This window comes from Rhinatrema bivittatum, chromosome 3 (assembly GCF_901001135.1).
Source record: "Rhinatrema bivittatum chromosome 3, aRhiBiv1.1, whole genome shotgun sequence".
Taxonomy (NCBI): Eukaryota; Metazoa; Chordata; class Amphibia; order Gymnophiona; family Rhinatrematidae; genus Rhinatrema; species Rhinatrema bivittatum.
Window position 1 is genome coordinate 584,425,691 of NC_042617.1, and position 23,835 is coordinate 584,449,525.

Genomic DNA, 23,835 nt, shown 5'->3' on the forward strand with positions numbered 1-23,835 from the left:
GAACGCCCTCCCCCCCTCGGTCAATGTGACTTAGCTGACTTGGCCTTTTTCAGTATAAAAAAACAAAACAAAAGCAGCCCAGATGATAGAGGGGTCGCGTGCGCGGCTGGAGGTGGCCAGCTCCGAGCAGTGAAAGACTCCTGGGCTGGAGCCAGCCCGCAGTCCTCCGGGGCACCGTACAAGCAAGGACCCGCTGAAACCCAACGCACACCACTTCATCCCGGCCTGGCATTTTTGTTAAATATTTCCACCTAATAGCAAAAGCACAAAAAAAAAAAGGCAATAACGTTTGTTTCCGTTGTGTTACCGTGTCTTTTGATCATTTACTGTTGTAACTGTTCTTTCTCAATGCATCAGTACTTATAAATTAAAATGCTGGCCTTCTGATCGCTCCCACGGTGCTTGCAGTGCCCAGAGAAATAACAAAGTTCTTCCCCCACCTACTGCTATTGACCTTCTTGTGGTACAAACCGGACCAGAAAAGGTGGTGGCGTGGGGGGGGGGGGTGAGGGGGAACGTAACAGGTTCTGTTTTGGGTTTTAAACAGAAGCACAATGTATAAGGCAGTCTTCATCTGAAAAGAAGTGTTTTTTTGTTGGTTTTTTTTGCAAACACAGCTGAGCTACCTCCACAAGCCCAACCCACCACTCTGCCCCAACCGTTAACACCGTAACAGGCTCGGCCTGTACCCTTTCCCTGCAACACCGGCACCACCGCGCGTGAAGGAACAGCAAGAACGGGTCCCAGCCTTCTTCCCAGGCAACCAGCGACACGTCCGGGGTGGTTTTTTTTTTTTTTTTTAATTTCCTCTCTCTGGCGGCTGTGTCTTCCGCAGGCCTGACGGAGGTTTTTTTCTTCGCCTCCTGAAACGCAAGGGTTCCTGTTCCAGTCACTGCCCCCGTTTCACTTCAAACGCTGAGTCACGTTGGCCAGAGCGACAGCAAAGGCCTGGACAGCAGAGAAGGGGTATTGAAAGTCGAGAATGTAGGCATTGCCATCAATTCTTCCAAACTGCATCACCTGGGGAGAGGGCCGGGAAGCGGGAGAAACAAGACAGTGAGTTCCCACACACAGCCAAGTAAAACCCATCACTGACACGTTAAGTATCAACACACGATTCCTCCTCACAAAGAAGCTGCCAGCAGGGTGGGAGGGAATTCCAGCCCCCCCCCCCCCCGGTTACTGAACTGTACAGCAACCCAGCACATGAAAACCGTACATACATGGCTCACGGTGGCTCTGACGTACCGCCCAGCACAAGCAAGGCAGGGGAAAGGTCTGTTCAGGCAAGTGAAGGGATGCGTGGCCACACCACAGATGGCGTTTAGGACTGTTTATTTTACAGAATCAGTCATTCTCTGCACCTTGAGACCAGGAGCTTGCTCTGCTGCCCACCAGCAAGTCCTTATATGCTTTACTGTTAGGAAGGAAATTCTGTAGACTATCCTAGCTATGCACTGTCAACACGCTCCCCTCTGGCCAGAGCACCTTGCCTTGGTAAATATATGAAACTGTCAGTCCATCTTTTTTTTTTTTTTTCTATTTTTAATGGGACCTTTAAACCTCCTTGTTTGGTCAGGGTCCAAATCAATTTTATTGTCCTCAGTAGGGTTGAGTTCTCAATCTCAGCCATAAAGTTATAACTCAGATCATACATTTGACTTACCCACAGAGGTGAGAGATTTTTTTTTTTTTATTGGAGGTTCAAGCCTCCTGCTTAATGATCCCCAATGAGGTCAGACCACAGGATGTTCGCTTCCACACTGAACAGGCTCTCAGCCACAAGGCCAAGAAGAGACAGTCCTCAGCTCTGGGTTCAGATTGAGGTTTGATTTTAGGCCAACAGATAGAGAAGTGAATGTGGGATCCATTGCATTGTAATTTCCATACTGTTGGGCAAAACCCTAATGAGTCGAATTGAGGAAAGTGGAGTCTCTGTAGCTAGTGAAACCTTTAATTGGACCAACGAAAAAAAAAAAAAAGCCTGCAGCACCTGAGCTTTGGAGAACTCGCATCAAAGGCAAGGCTGGGGGTTGTGTCTTTTAAGGTCTCAAACTGCCTCATGCTACAAGCTCTTTTGATAAAGGTTATCATAATTAGACTCCAAATTACTTCTTGCTTTTATTATGTACGGGCGGAAATGTTTTGATTTAGGATGCAGGGGTCATGCACTAATTTTATAATGCAGTGGGGGGTGAGACTTTGCTCGGGGCCCATCTTCGTTTACTAAGCATCTTTATAAGCAAACAGGAAAGGAGCACGCTATCACCACACCAGGTATGCCGCGATGGACGCATTAAAACCGAAAAAAAAGAAAATAAATGCAAGAGGACCACAGCTTCGTTTTCATACTTGCCCCACAATATAAGCTTTCATGGTGCTTTTCTGTCCATGAATTGATAGCAAAACCCTGGATGTGCATCCTCAAATGTGCCTAGAAAACCTGAGGATGCTCTGTATTCACATTCAAGCATTCACTGCCCCTCCAACAGGCCGTAAAGCTTGCTCAGCTGAGCGCACTGCTTTACCCTTAGTTGGACGCGCGTGCACTACCCGTTATACAGTAAGGGGTTCAGAGCATCAAACGTGCTTCAAAGCGCGTCCTCATCACATGCAAATCATGTTGATGAGGCTATTAGTTATTCACCTGGGATACTAAAAAAAAAAAATAAAAAAAAAAATGTATGGCCAATCCGCACGTTTTACGCTCAGAAATTAACCCCTGCCCAAGAGCAGAAAATGCTGCTTTTCTGTACACCCTCCAACTTAATATCCTAGCGATATCGCGTGCCCAGGAGAGGTGGCTGAGCACGCGTTGGGAGAGTGGCCGCTCAACACTGAATGCCTGTTTTCCCGCGGACCTTACAGAATCGGCCTGCAACTGTGGGTATGTAAGGTGGGGGGAGGGAAGAGGGTACAGAAGGGTCCTCGTCATCGCTCAAGAATGACACCCACTGGCTGGCGCAAAAGCACACGTGCGACAAAGAAATAAAAAATGGGAGACCCACACCCCCAGGCCGATGCAGTAATTTGGGTGCTAAGAAAATGTGCACTGGATTTCAAGAAACATTTTTAGTGCCCAAATTATTTTTTTTTTCTTTAACTCCTAATGCAGTAAGCTAATGCTATGCTAATACATTGGGAATTAAAAAAAAAAAAAAACAACACACCTAAACCTTAACTCTGGAAGAGAGGCGATGAGTGTGCCTGAACAGAAAACCAACATGGAGAAAGGAAAATGACCCAGAATCCTCGGTTTTCTTAGCCTGCCTTATTTATTTTATTTATTTAAAGAGACTTTTATACCAATATTAGTGGGGACATCATATCGGTTTACAGCGAACTATAGAAAGGAAATTACAAAGAACAGGGCGTGGAGGGGGATACAACAAACCAAAGGAAAGCAGGACAAGAAGGAACAATTGCAATGGGCGTAATTAATAACGATAAGAAACAGTAACAAGGCAAATGTAACATGTTAATATAAAAGGGCATATACAATTATAGCATGACACAGAATGAGGACTGCTAAGAGTTTTGGGGAAGGCTTGTTTGAAAAGCCAGGTTTTTAATTGGGATCTGAATTTTGTCGTGCATGGTTCTAGCCTGAGGTGGGTCGGAAGTGCGTTCCAATGCGTGGGTGGGGCCAGCAAAGGAGAGCGCCCGCTCCCTCGTGGATGTGAGGTGCGCTTTCTTTAAGGAGGGCACATGGAGGGCCCCTTTTTTGGAAATCCTGGATGGCCGAGTTGGGTATGTGAGGCGGAAGGGCTCAGCAAGCCAGTTGGAATTGTGAGTATATATGGCTTTATGGATGGTAGTGAGGGTTTTAAAGAGGATACGAGAGGGGATAGGGAGCCAGTGCAGGTCTTTCAGGATAGGGGAGATATGATCATATTTACGTGCGTTAGAGATAGACCTGGCTACTGCATTCTGCAGCATTTGGAGTGGTTATAGGGAGGAGTAGGGTAAGCCAAGAAAGAGGGAGTTACAGTAATCCATTTTGGACGCTAGTGTGGCCTGTATGACAGTTTGAAAGTCACTGGCATGGAGAAGAGGTTTCAGTTTTTTCATAACGTTGAGTTTGTAGAAACCCTCCTTGAGGATAGCATTGATGTGTTTTTTGAGGTTTAATTGTTGATCAATCTGAACCCCAAGGTTTCTAGCACAGTGGTGTGAGTGAATTTTCTGGAAGGCAGGGTCATGTTGTGAGATCAGGAGAAGTTCTGTTTTGGAGGTGTTTAAAGCCAGATGGAGTTTAGTGAGTAAGGTGTTGATATCTGCAAGATAATTTCCCCAGAATTCAAGGGTGTTGGATAGAGAGCCCTGAATAAGTATTATGATTTGCACATCATCAGCATAAAGGTAGAATTTGAGGCCGAGTTCTGTTAGGAGATGGCAAAGTGGGGTGAGGTAGATATTAAATAGGGTATAAGAGAGGGAGAAGCCCTGGGGGACTCCCTGAGAGAGAGCATAGTAAGTGGATTCAGCATTGCCTATTTTCACAGAGAACTGCTTATTGGCTCTATAGGAGGTGAACCACTTGAGGGCCGAACCAGAGAGGCCAATGTCAGATAGGCGGGAGAGGAGGTGATTATGATTTATTGTATCGAAGGCCGCCGAAATGTCAACAGTGCAAGGATATAAGAATGTCCTTGGTCCATTCCCCTAAGGAGATGGTCGGTTAAAGAGAGGAGGAGGGTCTCAGTGTTAAGGTATTTGCAGAAGCCGAATTGTGAGGAGTGAAATATATTATTGGTTTCAAGAAAGTCCGTTAACTGTGAATTGACGATCTTTTCCATGATTTTTGAGATGAATGGGAGGTTAGAGATAGGGTGAAAATTAGCAGGGTCCTTGGGGTCTAAAGAGGATTTTCTGAGCAGTGGTTTAACCACTGCATGCTTGAGTGAGTCAGGGACGGAGCCTGATGAAAGGGAACAGTTGATGATGTCAGCAATAGGTTTGGAAATGGTGTCAGGTACTGTGAGGAGGGTTTTGGTTGGAATGGTATCGGAAGGGTGTGTTGCCGGTTTAATTTTCTTGAGGTTTGAAGCGATTTTGGTGGATGAGACAAGATCAAGGGTGTTGAAGATGGCGGGAGTAGAGATAGCGCTTATGATTATAGGGAGCGGGTGAGGGTTAGGGGGAAATCTGAGGAGAATGTTTGCAATTTTGTTATGAAAATAGGAAGCCAGTTCTTCACATTTACTACTGGCTTCATTGTCTGGAATAGGAGGGGGTGTATGCTTGGTTGGTTGGATACATAGGTAAATAGGGCTTTAGGATTGTATTTGTAGTCGTGTATTCTTAAGGCGTAGAAATCTCATTTAGCTTTCAGAGTGGCGAGTCTGTAGAGATGGAAGGAGGATTTGAAGGTGGAAGCTTTTTGTGGGGTGGGGTTCTTGCGCCAGGATCTTTCCTGTTGCCTGAGTTCATTTTTCATTTGTCTTAAGTCGGAGGAGTACCATGGGTTTTGCTTTTTCATAGACGGTTTCAATTCGCGTCTGGTGATGGGACACAGTTTGTTCGCAATGTCTAAGGTGACAGTGCTCCAGGAGTCAAGGGCCGTGTCGGGGGTGGAGCAGTCGAGTTTAGAAGAGAATCCGGCAAAGGTTGAGATGAGATCCTTGCTGGGGCACGATTTTCTAAAAACAATGGAGGTGCTGGATGTGGGATTGTTAGAGATGGGTATATTTATGGAAAGAGGATTTAATGATGGCGTGGTCGGACCATGGGACAGGGGTACATGAGGGCTTTTTAGTGGAGTGGATACTGGCATTAATAAAGATGAGGTCCAAGGTGTGCCCTGCTTTGTGTGTGTGGGAAGAAATGATTTGCGTAAAACCAATGGCTTCAAGTGAGTTGAGGAAAGCTTCACAGGACAGGGAGCAGGGGGAAACCGACGTGGAGGTTGAAGTCTCCTAGGACGATAGCAGGGGCATCACAATCGAGGTTAATGGAGATGAATTCAATAAGGGGGGACGGGTTGAGTTCCAGAAGGCCGGGGGGTGCATATACTATGCAGACCTGGATTTCCTGGGATTTGAAAAGCTCAATCTCAAAGTTGGGTGGGGCGTCAGTTTTCACAGGTTTGATATTCATTTGCTTTTTGACAGCTAAGAGGAGGCCTCCGCCTCGTTTCTTGGGTCTCAGGATAGAGTAAATATCGTAAGTGATAATAGGAAATTGATTTAGGACAATATCTGAATCTTTAAGCCATGTGTCTGTGACCGTGCGGATTTCAGGCTTACAATCGACTAATAAATCATTCAGGATTACGGTTTTCTTGGATAGGGACTGTGCATTGAATAGCACGATGGATAGGGTAGTGAGTCCTAGGAGTTGGGTGAGTGGGGAAATAAGGATGGGGAGGAGGGACTTGCGCTGGGTGGTAGAGCTGAAGACGGTGGGGTGGGGAACTCTATGGGATGGGTAATGGATGCGCGGGATGGGGAGGCTTGAGCTGCTTGCCATTAAAGAAACTGAGGAGGGACAGAGTAACACAGCAATCACAAAAATGTCAGAGTATTAAGCAGCAACCACAGTCAGAAAATAATCAGCGATAGCAAGGAATAGTTGCAAGTGCTAGTGGGGTAATGGACAAATTTTGAGAAATGCATAAATTTAAGGCATAAGAGATATTTATGACATTAGGGGTGGAGTGAGGTCTTGTCGCTGAACGTAAAAATATAAGAGTAGATTCAGGTTGGAAATCAAGGCAGGCTTGGTGGTGACTGAGACGGAGAGGGATGGTAGTTTGGCCTTGCCGTGATAGGTGGAAAAAGGTGAGTCGGTGAAAGGGGGATGGGCACAGTAGGGATCAAGTGGAATACACAGGGAAAGGTGAGGTCAGAGGGAGGATGAAGAGTTTTAGGTATGAACTCTAAGTGACTTATTGAGAATGACTTGCAGAATTCCTAGGACATCTGGACAGGCAGTCAACCTGGCTCCGCCTATGATGCCTAATTATAGGGTTATAAAAGGAGAAGACAACAGCAGGAACTTCAGGCTATCCTGTCACAATAAGAGGCATTATTCTCAGGAGTATTTGTAAACACAACATCAGATGTGTTAATTGCCCTGACCAGCAAGATTCTAACAGAACAAAGGACTATCTAGAGAGTGATGGTAAATGGGCCCCACCTTGTAGAAATACTCAGGGGTAACTAGGGATGATCTTATCATGCTGTTGACATGACAACCAATGTAAATTATTTTCTAAGGCAGTCATGCACTCTAGAATCTTCCACCCTTGTACAATATTGAATGTTATCTATAAAAGAAGGATCACTTCCTGTATACGATGAGATACTGGTTTGTCAGAGGCATGGCATCAGCATCTCCCAAGAATACTTATATTGTTCAATAAAAAATTATGCTTTCTACCAAAATCTAAGTGTTCTTGTCTCCATGGCCATAAGCATCATAAAAAATGGCGTGGCGCTTAACAGAGGAGACATCCCTAACCGGCTACCGCCATTTAGCTGGATAAAAACTGATTTATCCATCTGATAGCAGGAAGCAGCTGCTAGATAGTCAGTATTTATCCGATCTGGTGTTATCACCACTATTTAGCTGAATAAGTACTTTATATGGCTATGTAGTGCTGAACTGCGCCAGAGAAGCATTGACTTATGAGATGGCCGCCGCTTACCCCGATAAGTCATTAATTATCCAGATAAGTGGCAGCAGCTGCTGGCACTTACCCAAAGAGTTCTTTTTTTTTTTTTAAACTTATTTTTACTTTTCTACTATTTTTCTCATAGCACTGGAAACTTAACTCCAGCCCTGACCCAGGAGTTAAGTTTCCAGTGCTAAAAAAGTGCACCGGCTAGATGCAGTCTCTCTGCAACAGGAAGTACTGCTTAATGTCCTCATTTGCATGGAATGAATATTTTCTGCACACAAAACTCCAGATAAATACTGACTATCTGGTGGCTGCTGTTGGAGAAAAGAAGAGAAAGCATGCCTTTCATTGCAAAAAAATAAAACACATAGGAGTAAAAATGAAAGACTTTAGTTGATCTAACAGGAAAGTTGACTTTTTGAAGCATCTAGCTAGTGTTGCTGCTTTATTTCCTGTTCAAACTAATTAGGGGATTACTGTAAGGTGCTGTTGGCATATACTCTAGAAGGCCTTCTTTGAATTCTTGTCTATAGATCTGCAAGTACAAATTTCACCTTGTCTTAATAGCCTCTTGCTGAACTGTAAATGCAGTGTGTCACTGCATATGATCCACTATCACTAACACTGTACTAGCAAAAACACAGCTTGGAAGCAAAGCATGTAGGAAATCAGTCAATGGATACTTAAGATGTATTCTCTTTGTTCCACCGATTGTGCTCCATCAGTTACCACGCTCTCAAGCTTCTAGCCACTAGTCTCATGCAGGCCTCTCAGGAATAGGAATTGATATACCTAACTCACTTTCCCCTTAGTGGTGTAGCCAGAACTGATTTTTTGGGTGGGCCATAGGTATATAGGTCTGAACCCTACTGGTTGTACTCTTACTGAAAATAAAGAGTACAACTAGTAGGGCTTGGCATGCATTCTTCAATGGATTTCTAAGTAGTCTGATGCAAGACCGCCACGAGGAAGGGCTCCTGCGGTGGTCTAGCAGACCCTCTCCTTTACCACCATAGGGATGGGATTCTGTGGTGGCTCTCTCCCTTCTTCAGCTGCAGTGGGAACAGGATCTGCGATGGCCATTCTTCAGGCCTCTTCCAGTATTGGTGAACCCATCCAGGCCCATCTGTGGCTAAGCCTGAGCTATGTTTGTAGTTATTGGGGATGGGGGAGTTACAGCAGTTGTGCAGTAATTAACCATACCAGACTGCTCTCTCCTGCTGCTTCTCATTTAAGGGGGACCTCTTGACATCACGTCATTGGGCCATTTTAACTCCCTGCAGTTAAAATGAAGAATGAATTTCTCCATCTGCCACTGGCAAGAAGAAACTCTATGCGTTCTTCTTGCACGTAGGAGTTTAGTCAAAATAAGAATTCTCATGTCTGATCAGAAAAATAATTACTAAATAAACCCCTTGGTTCTGACAGCTCTATGCAATGTGCAAGTCTTTTATGGTGAAAAACTGTACATTCTAATATTGACACAATTAATAACTTCTGTATACTGAAGAGAACGGGGAAAGCACTACTAATCTGCAATCATACCTGTCGGCCTTCCAGCTCAATCTGGAAGTTTTTTGCTGACTCCTGCGTCACTCGACCTCCAAAGTCCAACTGATATACTTGGGTTGCCTCATTCCACAGTGGCTGTTTATTAGCCATCACGTACACAAACCCTTGATTTCCCAGCCTTCCATCCTCCTTCTCATTGGCTTTCCGACACCTGAACTCATCCAGCTCACTGGCTGTCCTTAGATTTCTTTTGGTCTTCCATCCCTTCTTACCACTCTGACTCTGGTTCATCAGTTCATCCCCACTGATGAAAAGCTCTGGCTCGCTCTCTGAACTGTCTTGGAACTCATTGGTCTTGTTCAGCTTCTTGACTTTCAGCTGGTCCTTCTGGTTCTTCACCTTTTTCTTTTCCCTTCCCAGTCTGGGGCTGGAGATGAGAGAGTTGAAGTCACTTAAGGTCCTTGCCTCTTTTTTCACTTTGCCCTCAGTGATGGCTTGAACATTACCCTCCTCTGCTCGGCTATCCAACCGCTTACGGTTTTTCTTTACAAGCTTGTCTGCCCGCTGAGGTATGGGGCTTTCTGTCAGGGACAGGACTTCCTGGAAATTGTCTGCTGTCTCTACCATTACCTCTGTGCCCACCTGACTTTGGGGCTCTGCTGGAGGTGGAGGCATAAAAGGTTTCTCCACTGCTAAATGTGGCTTTGGGGGCACAGTGCCTTGGGTGCCCTGCATAGGTGGACATGCATTGTAGGAATTCCATGGGTGCAAGGCTATTTGTGGCAGTTGCAAACTGGCACAAGTGCTGCTTCCTGGATACATAGGTGGCAATGGGCAACAGGAGAGGTTAGATGGGTAGCCTGGCTGGAGCACAACTGTTGGCTCCTGTTGTGTAAACTGGGTTGGGGCTAAAGCTTCTTTGGGGGAGTAAGGGGTCTGCACTGTCTGGACAGGAGGGATGCTGTAGCTTCCTGGATACGGAAGTCCATAGCTCACCTGGAAAGTGGCAGTGGGACTGGCTGGTGATTTGGGGGAAACAAATGGCACACGAGTTATGTCCAGATGCTGGGTTTGACTAAGCATAAGAGGAGGCGGCGGCAGCAGTGGCTTGTGAGGGTTGGGCATTGAATTTTGAGCTGTCCTTTCCTGAGGAACCCAGATCTCTTCATTCACCACAGGGTCCCACTGGTATGGAGGTGGGCGTTTCACACCCATGCTGGCCTCGGTGAGAGAGATGTGTCTCAATAGTTTCTCTGTGTGAGTATGATGGGAAATTGTTTCATCCTCTGTAAAGGCAGAATTGACATAATCTGTCCGGTCTCTGCAGCTGTCCGCAGGGCTCAGCAAATTGTACGAGGACTGACAGGCCAAAGGGGAAGTACTAGCAGAGTGTACAATGATGGTGCTGTGCTGTGAGCTGTTCCCTGCAGGTACCTCGGATCTAACGTTGCTAACACTGGATGTGGCGGAAGTACTGACACCATTGCTGCTGCTGCTACATTGGCTGCAGGTATACAAAGCTGTGGGCACCCTTTGCTGGTATTGTGCTGCCACCACATTGCTCTTGGGTTTTGGTGGATGTTGCAAAGTGGCCCTCTGGTTGTCCATCAGCTGAGCCATTTTGAGAGCCGCCTCCCGACTGTTTCTCCGCAGGGTAGCATGAATGATACTGCTGTCCAGTCGTTGTGCAGCACCTCGGACTTGGGACAAATTGTTGGCAATCTCAGGGTAGGGTGGCGGGTCCCCGGTGGGTATGGAGTACCGAGGGATAGTGAGTCTGTTCAGTGTGGCGCTGGTGCAGGGCTGCTGGATTTTCTTTTCTGTACCAGAAACCCGGAGTGTGGCAGAGCTGCCAGGACCCGGCAGGGTGTATTTTTTCTGAGCACGTACTGCCTGAGTTCGCGGCCGGCACACCTCTTCCACATTCCCACTGCTGTCAAATGTTGTTATCCTTTCATAGCCTAGAGGAGTCTGGTAATGCCCCACTGAGAAAAGGGTGAAATCTCCCTTTTTCAGGCACAGGTCCAGAGGTGGCTGTGGAAGCGGAGGAGGTGGAGGAGCAGAAGTAGGGGGAGCTGGTATGGTCCCAGGGTACGGAGGGGGCGGGTTCATCTTGCTCATCTGTATGTCCGGGGCAGCACCAAAAACCACAGCATCGCCTTCTGCGAACTGCTGCACCTGCCGTAATGTTTTTGTCTTTTGCAACTGCTCATGGTCCCTTTCTAGGTGATCCAACACTGGCATCTGGGCTGCACTCTGGGGCTGGTGGGACAAGAGAGGTGGTGCCTGGATCACACGTCCCATTTCTACTCCCCCAAAAATGACCTGCCCTGGGTTTGAGTACCGACTGGGGACTGGAAACTGCATGGCGCTGTCCCCAGCGTGGTCTGTGGGTCCTCCGGGCACAGACTGATTAGTCAGAACATCCAGCTGCACATTCTGAGTGGCCAACAAGGACTGAACGAGGCCCATGCTCTGAGTGGGCGACATAGCTTGGGCTGAGCTGTGAATTGGAGCGATGGGAATGTTTACAGTGCAAGGAGGGTTGTTGTCCGGAACTCCAGATGCTCCTGTTACTGCAACAGAATAATAAGAATTCAGAAATTACAAATTCACTTACCATAATATAAAATAATGTTTATAGCTTCCTCAATATTTTCTGTTAAAAAAATTATCATTGACAAAAATCTGAATCTTGCATCAGAAGAAAACAAGTAGCACACAGGAAGTCTTACTTTAATAGGGTGCATCTTATCGGCATAAACGAGCACTTCTGCAGACATGATAGCAACTTCTTCAAATATTCAGAAGAATGAAATCTGATCTACACCTATATGACAACATATGGTTTTCTAAGGGGAATAGAATAGAGTGGCAGAAGCCGCTTAACCCAATGGAGAGAGAGAGAGAGAGACCACATCAGCAAATGCAGCACTAAATTAAATCTTTTAGGAGATACATTTCAGAAAATCGGCAAACAGAGAAAGCATATAGGTTTCCCTCTATTTTTTTAATAAGCGCTTCAATTTCCAATTGAATTTAGGTCAGGCATCTGTGGAGGTACCTTCATGTCCTACTGCAAAGAAAGAGAAATGGTTGTGTAACATTGCTATCCTCTCTCTCCACTACCATTTCCTCCCCTTCTTTGTACTTCTACAGTCTCCTTTCTAGGCACAAACCCCATCTTGTTCAGCAGGCAGCTTCTTCCAGAGGATATTCTAAACACCATTCCCTGGAGGAGGCACAGCATGGGCAGAAGGAGGCCAAACCTCACACACATTGTTGGGTACTTATAACAACTTGCACTGCAAAACAAATACTATACCAGACTCGTCTGTTGCCACAGTGCGGTTACATAGCACAACACAGCAGGGTTTATGCCAATTTATTTTATTCCCCGCCCCCATCAACCACCACGCACACCATTACTCTCTGAGCTGGGAAAATACAGCACCATCAGATTTTGGGCCAATCCACCAAAATGGCGGTAACTCACAGAACTGCACTGGATCCCAATGGCGGGTATGGGGGTGCAGATTAGGATAAAGGGGGGGTGGGAATGGCCTCACCAGGTAAATCATCTTCATCTTCACTGAACACATTTGGATTGAAGACTGGCAAATTAATGTAATCCATGGAGATCTTGCGCACCTCCGGGAGATAGATGGTCATTTGCCTGGGTTGTAGATGCAGCAAGCTGGTTTTATAGATCACTAGAAAACAGAAAGTGGTGCTCACTGTAAACGGGCCATGATGGGGCAGAAGGCAAAACAAAATATAAAGGCAGGGACTACGCACATTAAATACAGGTTAAATGGTGTTTTAGAATATTGACTACTGAATGCCCACAAATTAAGTGCTTTATTAAAAAAGCAAGATGAATAATTGTTTTCTACAGTGAGATGTAAGAGGTCTCACACAGAGGTGTTAACTAAAGCCAGAAGGCAGTATATTTAGGAGAATGTCTCCAGATATCAACTTGGGAGATGAATTATTCTGAACTAACTGGAGGGAATGTGCTTTGCTAATTGTGGAACTGCATGTCCTGACTGTGTAGAGCTGTTCAGAAATGGAAATAAATGTTAACGAACACAAATATAAGCAGATACCTTTTTTTTTTTTTTAAATTGGACTAACTTTATATATTTCTTATAGAAACCTAGAAATGACGGCAGAAGAAGACCAATCGGCCCATCCAGTCTGCCCAGCAAGCTTCACGCTTCTTTTTTCTCTCATACTTATCTGTTTCTCTTGGCTCTTAGTAACCTTTGGTTCTATTTCCCTTCCACCCCCACCATTAATGTAGAGAGCAGTGATGGACTAGCTTTAAGGTGTTAACACTCTCCTTTCCTTGGGTCTGAACAGAAAGTTATTTCCATGTATTTCAGTGGACTAACACGGCAGCCACACTGCTTTACCCACTGACTGCACAGGAAACTGAATGAGAGGGCGGTCTCCCTCCTGTCTGTCTGGGGTTAGAGCTCAGAAGCGAGTCTGGCCCAAAGCTTCCTAGCATGACGGAGGAGGAGGAGGAGGAGGAGCGGAGCTTCTGTGTATAAAGGATCATTATACTGAGGTGTTAAAAGGCATGATGATGGGGGACCAGACTCGTTGCGCTTTCCTAGGGTTACAAACTGGCCAGAGAGCAGGCCAAGCCAAGCCGCACATTTTACTTTCAGAAATTAGCGCCGACCCAAAGGTAGGCGCTAATTTCTCTGGGCACCGGGTAAGTGCACAGAAAAGCAATAAAAACTGCTTTTCTGTACACCCTCTGACTTAATATCATGGCGATATTAAGTTGGAGGTCCCGAAAGTAAAAAAAAAAAATAAAAAATAAATAAAAATTAAAATCAGCCCGAAGCTTGAAACCCGGACCCAATTTTGCCGGCGTCCGGTTTCCGAACCCGTGGCTGTCAGCGGGCTCGAGAACCGACGCCGGCAAAATTGAGCGTCGGCTGTCAAACCCGCTGACAGCCGCCGCTCCGGTCAAAAAAAAAAGAGGCGCTAGTGTCCCTAACACCTCTTTTTACCGTGGGCCCTCGTTTGAATGCTAAATCGCATGCACAGGAGAGTGGCCTGTGTGCGCGCCGGGAGAGTGGGCACTTGCCGCTCTCCCGCGACTTTTACTGTATCGGCCGATATGCGAGTACTTGCATTTCCTTCTAGGACTTTTAGATATTAACTGTACTTGCAGCTTGCCAGAGAAATCCATCTGCCGGTTCTCCAAGAGCCATATTTGGAAGAGTCTTGCAAATCACCTTGAGCACAACTCAAATGGCATCATGCCCAATGCATAGACCAGGGGTGGCCAAACCTTTCATCCAGCAAAAGCCAAGGAAGCAGAATACACAGTAGCAAAGAGCCTCACAATTTCAACAGACTGGCGGCAGAGGAGTGGGGTATATGTGGCTCTCAATCCGCCAACTCTGTCCCCATCCGTCTCTCTCTCAATCCCTCCATCCTCTCCCCACCAGTGTCTCATTTCCACCCTGTTTTCATGAGTCTCTTTCAATCCTCCCCTACTAGTCTCTCAATTTCCCCACTCGTCTTTCTCAACCCCATCCTGCCCATCTCGCAGTCTTTCCATCAGTCTCTCTATTAATTCCCCTACCCTGTTCCTACAGTCTCAATTCTTTCACCTTGTTCCTGTCTCTGATTAGCATCTCTCTCTCCCGCCACCATGCTCTGCCCAATCTCTCTCTCTCTTATCCTATCAGTCTCTCTCTCAATCCCCTACTCTGTCCTTAGCAGTCTCTCATATAACATCCCTAACACCTACCCGAACAACACAGGCTCAGTGGCCCCATCACCGCCCTCCCCACCCCATATGCACCTCTGCCCAGCACCAGTATCTCCCTCTGCCCCTACCCCCACTTTCTCTCTCTTCTCTTATTTCACCCCCTCTTACTCTCTCTCTCTCTCTGACCCCTCCCCTCCAGTGCCCTCCCTGGGCCTCTCGCATACACCCTCCACCCTTGCAGAAACCCTCCACCATCATGCCTCCCTCCACTTCCCCAACATCCATCTCTTTTGAAGTCACTCCCCCAGAAGCATTCACCTCCTCTTTCACTGCTCCCCTGTGTATGTTTCTCACACCCTTCCCCCTCCCAGTCATCATCTCTGCCCCCCTTCCTTTTCTTCACCTCTTGCTTTCTCTCTCCTCCTTTCCACCTTCACAACCTATGGCCCTCCATCACCAATCTTCCCCTCCACCCCCCCCCCCCCCCTTCATCCCCTCTGGCTCTTATACCCATGCCCTCATCACCTCTGCCCCACCCTGACACCATTTCTGTTTTTTCACCACCCCGGGCTTTCTTGCACAGATACCTCTCCCCCCCCCCGCCCCCTCAGCTTTCCCTGTTCTCTTGAACCCCTATTAGCCGCACCCTGGCTCTCTCATGCCCCTACACTTCTCCTACATGTCCTGGCCCTCTCTCACCCAGGGTCTGGCCCCCTCACAATGTGTTGCAGAACAGGTGGCGGCGTAAACCTTGGGAAGGAATAAGGTGCCAGACAGTTCCGTTTGCATTGCTGACTTCAAGGAGATTGGGAGGGAAGCAATACTCACCCCTCCATCTCATCTCTCCCCCCTTGTACTGTCCCCTCCCCCCCCCCACCCCCAAACTAATCACAACATTCACTCCTTTTCAGGGCACTGTCCCCAGAAGCATTCACCCCCTCTTACACTGCTTCCCCCACCACCCCCCCCAAGTATTCATCAAGGATATCCTCCCCTTGCCACAAATCATTCTGCTCTGACTGGCGTCCTGCTATCAGCCGAGCCCCAAAGTCTTGGGAGCAGAGTGAGCTGCTGGGCTTGGGCAGTGTACACTCCATCCCCTTCCTCCAGAGAAGAGCCCTCTACTCCAGGCAGGAGAGTTGCGCTCAGGATGGGGAGGGCTGGGGCAGGGAGCAGACAGGCTCTTTTTTTTTTTTTTTGCTATCCTGTTAATTCCAGCCTCTCCCCTCTCCTCCCCCTCCATTGCTGCTGCTTGCTGAAAGCAGGGAGGAGTAGAGCAGTGCCAAAAACCCAGAATATATATCAAATGAAAGTTAAAAAGTCAATACTGCAGCCCCCTCCGTCCTGTCTCTGCAGCAGCCATGTCAGGGGGGATTGGAGCAGAATGGCGCTTCTCTCTGCTCTACACACTCCTTGCTGCAGTCAGTGCTGCTCAGTAGGGCAAGAGCCACACTTTGCACAAGGAAGAGTGAGCCACAGGTTGGCCACCCCTGGCATAAACCAATCCTGTACAATTGTGTGCCCATGTGTGAAATAATTTTGGGACACTTGCCAAGAGAGCTGCTCTCCAGGGAACAGAAAAATGGAAAAGTTGCTGCTTAAGGAATTAAAAAAACAACATATATATATTTTATAAAGGGAGCGCACTGCTGCTTGCCACGTGGACTTTCAGAGAAAGGACACAAAGCACGGTAAACTTTTCTTTCAAAGGATAATCAGCAAAAACAGGACACCAAGCGACTGGATCTTGCCCTTTAAATATATTACTAACCCCCACCTGCTTAAATAAAACAAAAAGAAAAATCTGCCGGTTTATGCTCTGTGCTATCTTGCACGCCTCGCTGGTGCTTTTCAGCTGAGTCACTCACTCGCTCGGCAGGGCAAAACCGGCCATGAAACCGAGAGCTCGCTCACGAAGGTGAGACGAGGGGACAGGGAGCGTGGGAGTTCACCCTGAGTCACTCTGACAAATCCAAAACAGCAGAATAAAAAAAATAAAAGAGGTTAGGACCCGTTTCCTAAAGATCACCTGCCCTGTCCCTGCTAAAGGTGAAGGAGAATGTAAATAGGAAGGGGGGCAGGAAGCTCATTGCAGGGGAGCTGAGGGCGGCCCTCCTCCTCCTCCTGCTTGTGAAGCCTCCTTTAAAGTAGTCGGTGAAGTCTTGTTTTGCTTTTTTCGTCTCAGACTTTTAGAGAAACAGATGAGTAGTATTTCATTTCAGTTTTACCTGCACCCAGATTAGCTGGTAGAAAAGCAGCCAGGCCTACAATCTTAAACTTGGTTCCCCAGATGTTGGAGGTGACCTGAGCGAGATAGTTCTGCTGTAAAAACAAAAACAGATTTTTCTACTCAGCTTCCATTCTGCTATTATTAAACCTCTATGTATGAAACATTTCTAACAAGCAGGGCTAATACCGAGCCACGTGTACTTCACTAAGAAAAGAAAACCAAAACGGAGATCTCACATCTTCCATGCGTTTCCTCCTCTGTGTACAGCTGCTGGCTATTTCGCAACCTTTCATGACAAGCACAGGCACAAATTGGGTTTTGTTTTAAATCTACGTATTTTGCAATTCATCCCTGCTTTTCCTCTCTCCACTTCCACAAAAGTGGGTTTATGACTTAAAGAAGCCTACAGCTCCCAGGATCACCATGAACCAGCCGACACGATCAAATACAGAAAAATGCAGCTTAGCGCAGATATCAAAAGCCCTGCACACTCCCGCACCCCAAGGCAGCTGTCCCTGTGCTGCCTATCAGGCTGCTTCTAGCATTCACATATTTTATGGTTAATGGTTGCCTTTCCCAGCTATGATACGTATAAACACAAACAGGGCTTAAATTCTCATAAAATATTTCCCAGAGGCCTCCTCCCCTCTGGGCATGGGCAGAGGTGGGGGCGTGAGACTGCCTTGCTGCCTTGGAAGTGGAGGGATTCACTGGAAGATAAGCACAGCTAAGCCCCCCAAAGGCTGAAAATATTTGCTTGCTGTGCTGGCATGCCTTGAAAATATGTAGTGGCATTCTGCACTGGCATCTATATGTACATACACACAAATACCTGTATGCAGACATACATTATAGATGCATAAGCATGCACGTATACACACACACACGTCCGAATTCCACGCAGTAATGCAGGAAGGTCTGTTACACACACACACACACCCACCCATCCTGATGAATGTTTTACATCATGGTTTGGGCTGCCTGTGCATGCTTATTTCTCCATCTGTAAGATGCCACTATTATGCCTTTTGTTTTATTTAAAAAAAAAAGTTAAAAAACAAAACACAACACATTAAAGTATGTGTATACTTATGCACCATTAATGTGAGGTTTTAGGAACGTTAACAGAAGAAAACACTATGGGCTACATTTTAAAAGCCCCATTCGTACAAATCCCTGGAGATATGCACGTGGCCGGGCCGTGCACGCACCGAGCACATTTTAAAAAATGGCCTGGCCGCGTGCCTGTCTCCCGGGAAGCACAGAAGTGCCCGGCTGACCAAAAGGGGCGGGGTCTGGGCAGGGGCCGGCCGGGACAGCAGCCATTAGGCCCTGTCCCGGGGAAACGTGGGCCAGCGCATGGAACTTACTTCATCTCGTAAGAGGAAAGTAAATTCCAAAATTTAAAAAAAAAAAAAAAAAAGGAAAAAGTAGGAAGAAGGGTTTTAAGGGCTGGGGGAGGAGAGGGGAAAATGGAGGCAGAGAAGGTAGGGGGTTAGGGAAGTGCCCTTCCAGTCCGCTCCTTAATTGGAGCAGACTGGGAGGGAACTGGGAATGGGCCCTTTGTGTCGCTGTGCGTTTTGTTTTGTTTTTTTAAATCACCCCCCCCCCCCCACCCAATGCGTGTGAGTCGCGACCCATCGGCTCGTGTTATAAAATCCGCACATCTTTAAAAATCCACCTTTAAGCCTTTACATAAAATGAGAAAGCAGCCACAGCAAAAGCCCTCCAGTGACGGAGGTTTCGGGGAGGAAGTAGCTACAGCCAGAAATGTCTATCCTGGGGCTCCCTTTTACTATGATGGAATAAAGAAAGTCCCTGTTTGCTTGTTTTGGGGAATAAGAGAAGGCTTTCACATTTCGGAAGCAGAATATGACGGCTGATAAACATCACAAGACCCACCTTCCATGCCTACTGCGATAATACCGACTCCTACTCAATCTCTGACTTTGCCGCAACCACCACCATCCTACCCATTAAAGATTCTCCCCGTCCACCCAGGTTCTCTTATATTGTTACTGTTTTCGCTCCCACTGCCTCCTCAGGGAAGCTGTTTTCTGTTAAGAAATGTTTTCTCAAGTTATCACGGAGTTTACCCCGCCTCACGCTTTATACCATGACTCCTTGGTCTAGAACTTCCTTTTTATTGAAAGCCTTTGCCTCTTGCTTAATCAGTTCCAGGCTGCAATACCACACGGATAGTTAGCCGCATGGGATCCATCTACTATTTGGGATCCTGGCAGGTGTGTGTGTGAGAGACCTGGATTGGCCTTTGCTGGAAACAGGACACTGGGCTTGATGGACCCTTGCTCTGACCCAGTATAGCAATTCTTATGCTCTTATGATAAAAAGACACTCTTCACGCTCTGCAGTCACGTCCCCAGCTGTACCTGAGTGATGTCTTCCAAGGGAAACTCTCTGCGAGTCAGGCTGGGAGAACCAATAGACGTCTTCCTTATTGGCAATCGGGGTGATCGCGTTATGTCCTGGGCAGCTCGAGACAACTTTGGAGATTTTCTGGCTTCTATATTAATTCTGTACACAGAAAAACCATGTATTTGAAATATTATGTCTGCATGGAAACAGTACTGCAGTTGTTCTAGGATGCTTTTCTTTTTCAACTTGCGGTAACATTTGTTCCTCAATATTTTAGCTTCAAACAATTCTACACATTAAGAAACAGGCATGGAGACATTACTCTCTTCAGAACAGGGTTGAGGCACATGGGCAGGGCAGTGTGTGAGGAAAGCTTGGACAGCCCCTGACCATGCGATCTCCATTCTGCTGATAAATATAATTCCATGCTTCTTAACCATTTAACTAGAGCTGTGCAAGCAGGGACAAATGTGTACTGGGTGTGGCATAACCTTTGCCTCCATTGGATTATCCCACTAATATCATTTTTGTACCATTTTGTAAGCCATTCAATTTCGAACAGTCCCTTACACATTACTGACATTTATTTTTTATGTATGATACTGAAAAACAGCTTCAGACTGACTGTATTAAGTGTATTGCATTTTGTGAGGAGCAACCTTTATTACGAAAAAGTGGATTGCCTGAAAAATTAGGTCGAAGTGAAAGCTGGGTTGAGAGGACATGGGGCAAGACTGCCAACGAGTGTTTAACGGAATTTGGTGATGGTCAACCGCCAAAATTGTCTCAACATGGCCAAAAAATTATTGAAAATTCCAGCAACAAGCAAAAACGAGAAATTACTTACTTACCTGATAATTTCCTTTTCTTTAGTATAAACAGGTGGCTCCAGAACAAGTGGGTAATGCACCTCTACCAGCAGATGGAGATGGAACAAAGCTGTCTTCACAGTATATATATATATATACACCCCTGCAATATTCTCTGCAAAAGCCAACTGTGGACAGACTAACAAAACTTGATTAACAGATAAACATTCCAGCATTCAGCACTGAACCCAGACAAAGAACGTATTAACAATAGTCTAGGGACTGGACTAACACTTACAGGTAACCCCAGGAACAAGCAGCCACACAAGAGGAGAATAGCACAACCCGCCGGTAGCCAAGGGCAGGAAGGTGGATCCACCTGTCTATACTAAAGTAAAGGAAACAATAAGGTAAGTGGTAAGTTCTCATTTGTTAGTGTTTAGACAGGTGGATCCAGAACAAGTGGGATGTACCAAAGCTACTCCCGAACAGGGTAGGAGGCTGCCTGCAGTCCAGTCAAAACGCGCACTTGCGAAGGCTATAACCTCCTGGGCCTGCACATCCAGAAGATAATACCTGGAAGACGTATGTAAGAAGGATCACTTCACAGCTCGGCAAATGTCAATGGGAGACAACAATCTAACTTCCACTCTTGACACTGCCTGAGCCCTAACCTGACTAGGCAATGTCTGACCAGCATACACATGCGAGCCGTGACTATCTCCTTAATCCAGCGGGCTATTGTAGCCCGTGATGCCGGCTTGCCCTGCGCTTACTTCCACTATGGAGAACAAACAGGCGATCTGTCTTCCTGAGAGGTTTATAAACCTCCAAATACCTCACGATATATGCCTCTTGACATCCAAGGGCCGTAACAGACTATACGTCTCCTCATTTTTTCCCCTATCCAGAAACGGCAGGGAAATGGACTGATTCAAGTGAAAATCTGAAACCACTTTTGGCAAAAAGGAAGGAACTGTGCGCAGCTGTATCACCCCGGAGTCATTCGAAGGAACAGCTCCCGGCAAGACAAGGCCTGCAGTTTGGATATTCTATGTGCCGAACAAATTGCCACAAGAAACAGTTTTCAAGGTCAGTAACCACAAAAAGAGGGCAGGCATCTGTCAAAAAGTAGGGCCCGATAAAATCCAAAACCAGATTAAGACTCCACAAGGGCACCGGTGGCTGTAAGGTAGGATGAAGATGATTCACTCCTTTCAAGAAATGGGCCACATCTGGATAAGCAGACAAAGGTCCACCATTCACCCGACCCCTGAAACAGGCAAAAGCAGCCACCTGTACTTTCAATGAATTAAACCCTTTATTCAATCCATCCTGCAAAAATTCCAAAATGAGTGGTATCTTAACTGAATGAGGAATAACCCCTCGATCTTCACACCAAGCCTCAAACACTCGCTAAACCCGCATGTAGGCTAAGGAAGTGGAGAACGTTCTCGTTCGTAGCAAGATGCCAATCACTGCAGTAAACTATCCACACTTCAGCAACCAAACTCTCTCAAGAGCTATACTGTAAGACAAAATTGAGTCAGATCTTTTGAAGAACAGGCCCCTTAGACCCCTGTGCACTGGAAACCTGGAGGGTGGGGGAGGGGGGGGAGTCTAACAGGAGTCTTCGTAGATCTGCATACCATGGTCTCCTAGGCCAATCTGGTGCCACCAAAAGCACTGTCCCCCTGTGACTCTCAACCTTCCAAATCATCATAGGCCACAGGCGTAAGGCATACAGCAGCTTGCCCTCTGGCCACTCCTGCATGAGAGCATCGATGCCCAGGGACTTTGGATCTCTCCTGCGACTGAAGAAACAAGGAACCTTTGCAGTACGAGAAGTCGCCAGCAGGGTCAGAAATGGAAGGCCCCAGTGATCCACTATCAGCTGAAAAGGCTTGTCTCACAATTCCCATTCTCTTGGGTCCAGACTCTGTCTGCTGAGAAAATCTGTTCTTACCTTGTCAGGAGGCTGAGATCTCCTGAAGATATACTTCATCCATTCCATATGCTGGGCTATTTCCTGCGAAACCTGTTGGCTCTTTTTTCCTCTCTGCCAAATTGATGAAAGTCACTGTCATAAAACTGTCCAACATTATTCAGACCGCTTGACTCTGCAATCAGTCGCTGATCCACAAGCATGCCAACCAGAGTGCATGGGTTTCCAGCCAATTGATACTCCAGAGAGACTCTTCTGCACTCCAGCGCCCTTGCATTGTCAGCTCCTGACAGTCAGCCCCCAAACCGGGAGGCTCACATCTATAGTGAGTACCAGCCAGTCCCATGATCTTAGGAAAACTCCCTCTCTCAGATGATCTGATTTTAACCACCACTGCAGGTGAGTGCAGGCCTCCATTGGCAGGTGAAGCCAAATCGAATAGACCTGAGACTATGGGCTCCAACAAAGATAGCAGACAGTGCTGAAGAGGATGCATGTGTGTCCTCGCCCACACCACCACTTCCAGGGTAGCCATCCATTCAAGCACCTGTAGATAGGACCATACTGTCAAGCGTATTGTGTTCATCAAGAGATGCACCATCAACTTCTGAATACGACCCTCCAGTAAGAACAGCCTGACTTGCTTCGTGTCGAATCAAACCCAGAGATAGTCTAGCGACTGAGATGGCTGAAGACTGCTCTTGGCCAGGATCACCACCTAACCGAGTTCCTGTAACAAGATCACCTTGCATGACACCAGGAGGCTCTCTTCCAAAGTCTTGGTCCGAATCAGACAGTCTAGGTGGACTAAAATCTCATCCTCTCTTAACTCTGCCGCCACCTCCACCATAACCTTGGAAAAAGCTCTGGGGGCAGTGGCCAAACTAAAAGGCAGCACTCAAAACTAATAATCACGTTTCAAAATAGTGAATCACAGAAAACGTTGATGCTCTAGCCGCATGGGAATATACAGATATGCCTCGGACAGATCCAAGGACGTCAGAAACTCTCCTGACTGCATGGCCATTCTCTCTGAGTGCAAGGTTTCTATGCGAAAATGAGTCACTCTCAAATGACAGTTGATCCCTTAGAGATGCACAACAAAATAAATGGAGTATCAGCCCATATTTTCTTGAGACATGGGTACTGGAATCACAGCCCTCAGACTGAGGAGCCTTGACAATGTACATTTCACTGTCTTCCTCTTCTGTGGCAGGGAGACACCATGAACACGTCCAGAGGAACACTGTGAAACTCCAGCGCATATCCATCTTGTATCGCCTCCAGGGTCCACTGGTCTGATGTGATTTCGACCCACCTCGGATAAAAGAGAGATGTGACCCCTATCCTGGGATGGGTTGGCACACTTTCATTGGGAGGCTCGAGGAGTTCCACTACCCAAGCCTGCGCCCCATCTGGGCTATCTGGGAAAAAATGACTGAGACCTACCCAAAGGTAGAGTCTTCTGAAAGGCTGCTCTTCTGTAGGGTCGAAAAATTTGGATCCCCTCGCAAGACTATTCATGCTAAAGGAGCGAGGCGTCTGCTTCTTATCCTCTGGCAACCAGGGACTCGCCTCACTTATTGGCCATTTTCTCCA

The 23,835-nt window shown here is 46.8% G+C and overlaps 1 protein-coding gene across 2 annotated transcripts in view; it reads right to left on the reverse strand.

The window, feature by feature from the left end:
• Positions 1–748: 748 nt before the first annotated feature.
• The window catches only part of LOC115088411 (tubby-related protein 4-like), a 33,798-nt gene continuing 10,711 nt past the window's right edge, over positions 749–23,835 (reverse strand). Inside the window, exons 4-8 of one of the 2 annotated variants that reach the window (XM_029596652.1) lie at positions 19,497–19,641; positions 17,105–17,198; positions 12,706–12,849; positions 9,170–11,706; positions 749–1,020 (exon numbers count right to left, since the gene is read on the reverse strand). In XM_029596652.1, coding sequence (XP_029452512.1) covers positions 904–1,020; positions 9,170–11,706; positions 12,706–12,849; positions 17,105–17,198; positions 19,497–19,641 — 3,037 coding nt within the window. In that variant the 3' untranslated portion in view covers positions 749–903. Of the gene's footprint in view, positions 1,021–9,169; positions 11,713–12,705; positions 12,850–17,104; positions 17,199–19,496; positions 19,642–23,835 lie in introns of both variants that reach the window. The other variant, XM_029596651.1, reaches the window with a different exon arrangement.